This window comes from Myotis brandtii, unplaced genomic scaffold, assembly GCF_000412655.1.
Source record: "Myotis brandtii unplaced genomic scaffold, ASM41265v1 scaffold411, whole genome shotgun sequence".
Lineage (NCBI taxonomy): Eukaryota > Metazoa > Chordata > Mammalia > Chiroptera > Vespertilionidae > Myotis > Myotis brandtii.
In genome coordinates, this window is record NW_005365804.1 from 816,969 (window position 1) to 825,599 (window position 8,631).

An 8,631-nucleotide genomic window follows, 5' to 3' on the forward strand; every position below is an offset into this window, starting at 1 on the left:
GCCTGCCTTCCTTCGCTCCAGGCGCCTTCCTCTGCCCTCCTAGTCAAAGCTCTGTCTTGGAGCGTCGTCCTGATATGCCCTGGTTGTGGGTTTGCTCCCTGGTCGGTCAGGGCACATACACGAATCAACCAATGAATGCGTCAATGAGTGGACCAACACATTGACCACCTCCTCTTTCTTCTGTCCTCTCTCTAAAAATAATAATTTTTTTAAAAAATACATCAGCCCGGCTGACTTGGCTCAGTGGTTGAGCAGTGACCTATGAACCAAGCGGTCACTGGTTCAATTCCTGGTCAGGGCACCTGCCTGGGTGGTGGGCTTGATCCCCCGTGGGGGGCATGCAGGAGGCAGCAGATCAATGGTGCTCTCATCATTGATGTTTCTCTCTCTCTCTCTCTCTCTCTTTCTCTCTCTCTCTCTCTCTTCCTCCCTCTCCTTTCCTCTCTGAAGTCAATAAAAAAAAATTTAAAAAGACATCACTCTGACCTCTGCTTCTGTCACCACATCTTCTCTCCTCCTCAGTGGACGCTTGTGGTTGTGTTGAACCTTCTCAGACAACCCAAGATTATCTCTGCATCTCACGATCCTCAACTTTAATCACATCTGCCAAACTCTTTTGCCGTGTGAGGTGACGTATTCAGATTCCAGGAATTAGGACACAGACATCTTCGGGTGGGCACTGTTCTACCGACCACCGTGACTTAAAAAACAGAAGAGGCCACATACCTGCCTCAGTTGCAAAAGCATCTTTTTCCTCGAGACTTTGAGAGAAACATTTTTCAAACGTAATTTATCCTTCATATTATCCTGAAAAACAAAGGCACATTTTAATCCATTTCTCTTCTTCTTCCCTGTATTTGTCCTCAGTCACTTTGTGCCGTCCCAGCTTGTGGAGTCTTTCGAGATCCCACGTCAATCCAGCGCGCGTCCCTGGACGTGTTAATTCTCCTGCCCAATGTTGCGTCACTGTCCGGGGCCACCTCCGACATGCGTACCATCGTACCATCGGGGCCCAGGTTCAAGCTCACAATGAACCCCTCGAGCGAGGAGAGGACGGAGCCCTGTCATCACACCCGGAGACCCTCCGCACGTCCGCCTACCGCCTTCAGGTCAGCTGTCCAAGGACCCACCAAGGCATACGACAACCCTGCCACCCCGGCCACATCCCCGAAACCATCCACAAGTACGACGCGATGAGGGCCTTTTAAATTCAAGTCAACTCTGTCTACGGATTTAGCAGCATAGACACTGTATTAGTTTCCCACGGCTGCTGTGACGAATCGCCACACACTCAGTGGCTTATCAAACAACACAAATCCACTACCTGACGGCTCAGGAGGCCAGAGCCCGAGGCCGTTCTCTGGGCTGCAATCAAGGTGCTGGCAGGGCCGCCTCCTTCCGGAGGCCCCTGGGGAGACCGCTGTCTCCCCCTTGCCAGCTTCTAGAGGCGCCTGTAAGAAGAAGCAAAGGAAGCTGGGTCTGTCCTATGCAAATTTTCTATTGCTTTTAAATTCAGGATAATTTGGGTAGAGGAGCCTTCCCAGACAAAATGATTTTATGATTCTTTGGTCTTGTGTTCTCTTTCTTGGTTTACATAATTTTTATTATTTATAACCGATTCAGGTTAGTAAGCCAACCCATCTTCAGAATCCAAAGCTAATACACTGCAAAATCTTTGAAAATGAAGGAGCATTTTATAACTCATTCTTTTAAAAAAATTTATTTATTTTAGAGGGAGGCAGGGAGATGGATAGAGAAATAAAAACATCCATGAGAGAGAAACATGGATCGGCTGCCTCCTGCAGACCTCCCACTGGGGATGGAGCCCACAACTCAGGCATGTGCCCCGGCCACATCCCCGAAACCATCCACAAGTACGACGCGATGAGGGCCTTTTAAATTCAAGTCAACTCTGTCTACGGATTTAGCAGCATAGACACTGTATTAGTTTCCCACGGCTGCTGTGACGAATCGCCACACACTCAGTGGCTTATCAAACAACACAAATCCATGGACTCGTTCTTATAATAATGGAACAAAACGAGCTTGAGATGTACCTGTCTCAGTCCACACCGTCACTTGACTGGATAGGCTCATATGATTCTCAAGGAAACATCAGTCCTGGCCGGCCGGCCAGTGTGGCTCAGTTGGTTGGAGCACTGTTCTCTACACCGAAAGGTTTCTCAGGTCTAATTCCCAGTCAGGGCACATACCCAGGTTTGGGGTTCAATCCCTGGTTGGGGCACATACAGGAGGCAACCTGTTGAACCTTCTCAGACAACCCAAGATTACCTCTGCATCTCACGATCCTCAACTTTAATCACATCTGCCAAACTCTTTTGCCGTGTGAGGTGACGTATTCAGATTCCAGGAACCTCGCTCACATCAATGTTTCTCTCTCCCTCACTTCCTCTCTCTCTCAAATCAATGCATGTCCTTGGGTGGGGAAGAAAGAAAGAGAGAGAGAGAGAGAGAGAGAGAGAGAGAGAGAGAAAGAGAGACGAGACTTTGAGAGAAACATTTTTCAAACGTAATTTATCCTTCATATTATCCTGAAAAACAAAGGCACATTTTAATCCATTTCTCTTCTTCTTCCCTGTTGGCTTGAAACGGTTGGTAAGTCTGAGGCTACAAACCAAACCTTGAGCCCTAACAATCAGTCACTTATTTTAAGGTCCTTTTACATCTACGCAAGCTAGTGTTGCTATAGCATTTCATTCATCACCAAGAAGGGAGGAAACATATCAGATCTTGAAACAAATAGCAACAATAAAAACAAGTCCTCCATCTGAGATACTGTTGATACTCGCCCTGCCTGACTGATTGAGCCCGGATAGATTTGCATTCTAAAGCACACACACGCGGGGAGATGTAAAAATCCTCACATGGAGCAACGCTGATGCTGGACCAGCTGCGGTGGGGCTACCTCCCGGGATCCCTTCCACGTCATCCTTCAATGACTCCCCTCTCCCTTTCTAAGCGCCAGCCTCCTGCCGACTCACCCTCCGGCGGTTCGCGTCCTCAATGTACTTCAGCACTTTCTGAGTGGCCAGGATACTCCCTTTCTTCTTGGCGATGGTTTTCAAAATATCTTTTTCAAACTCTTGCATTGCTTTCTGAACTTCAGCCATCCGGATTTCAGCTTCCTCAATGATAGCCTGGGGGAGTCAGCACAGAGAGAGAACAGTTTGCGAAGGTTCTCACAGATGAATCCCACCTTCCCAGGCCTCTTTGCACCCAATATACTATGTTTCTTCTGAGTCTTAGAATCATACCCTTAAGATGCAGATGTGACTACATGAATGTTATTATGCAAAAGCATACCTCAGAAAAGTTAATAGTAAACATAAAAAGGCGACAAACAACAACAGAGCCTCAGGGATCTTTATAAATATGTATTTTCATGTCTAAAATATTTATCCATTAAAATTATAACATTCATATAATATATAATAATAAAAGAGTAATATGCTACGTGAATCCACGGATCTGTCCCTCTGCGGACAGCGAGCGTGTTCCTGTGTGTGGGCCCACGTTTAGAAATGGAACAATTTAGAGCTGGAACAGAAATATCTTTTTCATACAACACGGCTCTCAAATACTAGTAGAAGCCCACACCTTCATCACATGGGCAACCTCATTCACAGTCCCGCATCTTCCCGGGAGGAAAACTGGCCTTGTTGGTCTCCAAGGAGGCATGGACCACAGTCATGCATGTTGCATAGGGAGGGAGACTTAGGGATTTTTCAACCAACTCACTAAATTAAACCTCAACCCCCTTGTATTATTAAGAAATTATTAGTATACATTTTAAGGGGATGATTATTATGGTTATTTTATTTTTTAAATATATTTTATCGACTTTTTTTTTAACAGGGAGGAAGGGAGAGGGATAGAGAGTTAGAGACATCGACGAGAGAGAATTATCGATCAGCCTCCTGCACCCCAACGGGGGATGTGCCCGCAACCAAGGTACATGCCCTTGACCGGAATCGAACCTGGGACCCCTCAGTCCACAGGCCGACGCTCCATCCACTGAGCCAAACCAGTTAGGGCGGTTATGGTTTGTTTGTTTTTTTAAAAAGAATCCATATCTTAGAGACATATCCTGAAATATTTGCAGATGAACAAGACGCCCAGGATTCATTTCATGACAGCCCGCTTGCCTATTCCAGGGGGGGAGTTGGTAGGGATATGGAGGAAACAAGAATGGCCATATGATCATGACTGTTGAATGTGGGTGCTAAGTATATAGGGGTTTCATTGTGCTAGCCTCTGTTCATTTGTATAATTTTGAAATTTTCCATTAAAAATTTTTTAAATTTGTTTTCTCTTCAAGGAGGTGGTAAGTTCCTTAAAGGTAGGCCCTCTCCCCGGCCGGTGTGGCTTAGTTGGTTGGAGCACCGTCCCGGACATACACTGAAAGGTGGCGGGTTCAATTCCCGATCAGGGCACAATTCCCAGGCTTTGGTTTGATCTCTGGTCGGAGCGCATGCAAGAGGCAACTGATCCATGTTTCTTCCTCACATTGATGTTTCTCTCTCTTTCCCTTCCTCACCCCCTCTCTCTAAAATCAATGGGAAACATATCCTTGGTGAGGATTTAAAAAAAAAAAAAGCCTGGCCGGTGTGGCTCAGTGGTTGAGCATCAGCCCAGGAACCAAGAGTTCCGCAGGTTCGATTCCCGGTCAGAGCACATGCCTGGGTTGAGGGTTCGATCCCCTGTGAGGGGCGTGCAGGAGGCAGCAGATCGATGTTGATGTTTCTCTCTCACCGATGTTTCTATCTCTCTATCCCTCTCCCTTCCTCCCTCTCAAAAAAATAAATAAATACTAGTAAAAACATTTTTACAAAATAAAATAAATTAACCTAATCCATCATGTCAATAGACAACAACAACAACAAAAGTAGGGCCTCAATTTGTCTTAATTGACTTGTATTTCTTTCAAAGTGCAATCAATCACTTGAACATCCCATAGGTACTTCCTGTAAGATGGACGGGCGGAGGGAGCCCCAGTGGGGGGGCCTGCAGGGAGAAGGGGTTACTACCTCGTGATGCTGCAGGTCCCGCTCGGCGTTGGCCCTCAGGTGCCTTATTTCCTCCTTCGTGTCTTCCAGCTCCTTTCGCACGAGATCGCATTTTTGGTCAACGCTGAGGCTGGACGTACGGTCCGGGCCTGAGCGGGATTTGGACTTGCGCCTGCCTCGCAACTATACCTCGGGAAAAACAAAGCCGCTGTCAAGAAGGCGTTGGTCACAGAGCAGCTGAAGGTGGCATGGACATGTCTTCTCTGAGCTGCTAGAAAGTACTTGAATGACAGCCGGAGAGAACAAACTCAAAGTGAGAGGATTCTGGATATTAGGCCGGAGGTGACACCTATTTCACCAGCCAACCTAAGGCCTAAGCTTGACGAGGAACTGAAAATGAATCAGGGCCAGTGTCTCCAGGATGGAGAGATGGTGAACCTGCTCTGGACTAGCATTCAAGTCCGTGCCAGGGAAAGCCCGGAGCTCAGAGCTTCCTGAGCTGAACACAGAAGAGAAATTGGATCCGGGGGGACAGGAGTCAGCAAAAACAAACAAAGAGACAAAAATGTTGGGTCTCCTATGCATTTGAGCCACGGGTCACACGCAGGTGGCCCAGGAAATATGTGGACCTCAAGATGGGATTGCTTGGCTCTCAAAGGATAGGCTTACACACGATTTTTAATTTAAAAAAAATTAATTAGCCCAGCCAGCGTGGCTCAGTGGTTGAGCATCAACCTATGAACCAGGAGGTCACGGTTCAATTCCTAGTCAGGGCACATGCCTGGGTTGCAGGCTCGATCCCCAGTGTGGGGTATGCAGGAGGCAGCTGGTCAATGATTCTCTCTCATCATTAATGTGTTTTTTCTCTCTCTCTCTCTCTCCCTCTCTCTTCCTCTCTGAAATCAATAAAAATATATTTTTAAAAAATCAATTACCCACACTTGAAAATCAGGAAATTCCACCAAAATAATTCACATTTCCAGCTTCTCTTGAAAAATCAACCACTCTTGATAACCCCAGGCCACTTGGTTGGCCCTCGTAGATGAGGAAGGAACTTTCCAGTTGCCCACACAGGCCCACTTCACCTCTTTCTGCGCCTTGCTTGGCCCTGTAAACATTTTGAGTCTCCCAACTTAAGGGAACTATTTCAAACAAACGAAGATATATTCTGGGAGTGTCAATCCACTATTAATTAAACCTGATTGCCTTCACACTGACTTAAAAGAGAAACCTTGAGAAGGAAGAAAGAATCAAAATAAGAACAGGGACAAAGTCATATGTCCTTGACTTGGCCAAAGGCGGTACACCAAAGGCAGATGCACAAATACCGCTTGCCTCTAAACTTTAGAGTCTAAAGGGACAAACAACTCTTCAATTGTGTACCTGTGAAAAATCTGTTCCTGATATTTTAATGTCAGATAACCGCAGCATTCGCTGTTCCCTGGATTCCAGTTTATTTAAATATTTCTGAAACATCTCTGTCTCCGTTTTGAGAGCAGAGTTTCCATAGCTGCAAGACAGAGTGTACCCGAGTAAGTTCCATTAGTAGGTATGTCAACACCAAATCAATAGTATTTAACACTTCCTAGCTAGGCATGACCTTCTACAAGATACTTAACCTCTTAATGCCTGTTTCCTCATCTGTAAAATGGGAATAATCACAGCACCTACCTTTTAGGGTTGCAGTAAGGAATGTAAAGCCATCAGGACAATGCCTGGCACATAGTAAGTACTAGCTATGTATTTGATATGTTTTTAATACGTCTAATGAGCCACAGAATTCAAAGCAATAATATTACATTGAAAATTGTGGCTGAGATGAAGCGACAAGTTTCATCTTCAAGCATCTTCTAACCCATTTGTGAAATTCCTTCCGAATTAATTCATTCTTGAAGTCACATCCATAATCTTCAGATGTTTCCTTTGGTTTAATTTTTCAGGTTTTTTTTAAAATTTTGTTTCCTCTGTCTTTGTTCCCTCACCCACCTTGGGACTTACTGCACCATTATTATTTAAGATCACATATGCAAAATACTTGGCGCGGAATAGGCACTCAAAAAATAAGAGCTATTAGTGCCTTAGCAGGTTTGGCTCAGTGGATAGAGCCTCTGCCTGGGGACTGAAGGGTCCCAGGTTTGATTCTGGTCAAGGGCACATGCCCGGGTTGCAGGCTCCATTCTCAGTAGGGGGTATGCAGGAGGCAGCCTACCAATGATTCTCTCGCATCACTGATGTCTCTCCCTCTCCCTTCCTCTCTGAAATCAACAAAAAATATATTTAAAAAATAATAAGAGCTATTAGTAGTCATACCTCAGCTCAAACCTAAACTGGTTATAGACGCCTGGCAGAACAGCTATGTAGCCAGAGCCAGGATGTTGTGTGAGACCAATGAGTGGTATAATTACCTCCACTACATCATGGAATCTTGCCATCCAATTTACCTTCTATAGTCGATAGAAAACAGACTGCTAAAAATACAGAATACTGGGCCAGTTACTCTTTTTTTTTAAAATATATTTTATTGATTTTTTACAGAGAGGAAGGAACAGAGACAGAGTTAGAAACATCGACGAGAGAGAAACATCGATCAGCTGCCTCCTGCACATCTCCTACTGGGGATGTGCCCGCAACCCAGGCACATGCCCCTGACCGGAATCGAACCTAGGACCCCTCAGTCCGCAGGCTGACGCTCTATCCACTGAGCCAAACCGGCTTCGGCAGGCCAGTTACTCTTTTGTTGTTCATCTCCATGCTGATAGGATGGTCCAGGCATAACTTGACTCCTACTAAAAATATCAGCTGCCACTTTCATTTTACCATAGATTCTTAGCATTGCAAAGGTGCTTAGAGGTCGCCTGGTCCAACCAGCCACCGCCGAGCAGAGGATGGGCTAAGCATACATTTTGGCACCAGGCAGACCACCAGGCCGAGGCTCTGGCTTCACCCATTACGCTCCACCGGCCCCAGGCCCTCACACCTCCACATTGTTCTCGCTCCATCAATGGCTTGTTAGTTCAGTGGCCACAGACACACAGCGGTAAAAGGCAAAGGCGACTATTTCCCCCACTTTGTGGGGGTCTCAGTTTCTCAGTGTTCAATGCGGTCTGGACCGTCTCTGAGGTCCCAGGCCACACGGTTGAGTAAGGGCCGCCCCAGAAGCCAGCGGGCCCCGTACCTGAGCTCTTCGACCAGGCTGAACAGCTGGATAACAGGCAGATCGTTCTCCTCCGCGATCTGAAATTCGCTGACAGTCGTGTCGGTGTCATCGTCAGTCATCATGCTAACCAAGCGGCCCTTGCCAACGTCAGGTGTGGCCAACCCAGAGCGCCCGGTGCTGGCGGCTACGCGTCGCTCCGGCTGCAACCAGGCAGTGCGTTGCCTGGCGACCGGACGCGGGCGTGAATGGGGCGTGGCTTCAGGAGGCCCCGCCCAGCGCTCCCCCGCCCATCTCCGCGTTGCCTTGACCAGGCACCTCAGCGCGTTTGCTTTTACTTCCTCAACAATAATTCTTAAGATGATAATAATAGTAAGGGCTGTTTCTCCAGCACTTACTATGCCCTTGCCACCTTTGCAGCAGCCTTGTAATAATATCCATGACTCTCTT

The 8,631-nt window shown here is 46.7% G+C and overlaps 1 protein-coding gene across 1 annotated transcript in view; it reads right to left on the reverse strand.

The window, feature by feature from the left end:
• The window catches only part of CCDC113 (coiled-coil domain containing 113), a 19,532-nt gene extending 11,153 nt beyond the window's left edge, over positions 1-8,379 (reverse strand). Inside the window, exons 1-5 of the mRNA XM_014545514.1 lie at positions 8,203-8,379; positions 6,411-6,537; positions 5,049-5,210; positions 3,003-3,158; positions 727-807 (exon numbers count right to left, since the gene is read on the reverse strand). Coding sequence (XP_014401000.1) covers positions 727-807; positions 3,003-3,158; positions 5,049-5,210; positions 6,411-6,537; positions 8,203-8,306 — 630 coding nt within the window. The 5' untranslated portion in view covers positions 8,307-8,379. The remainder of the gene's footprint in view (positions 1-726; positions 808-3,002; positions 3,159-5,048; positions 5,211-6,410; positions 6,538-8,202) is intronic.
• Between the last annotated feature and the right edge of the window lie 252 nt (positions 8,380-8,631).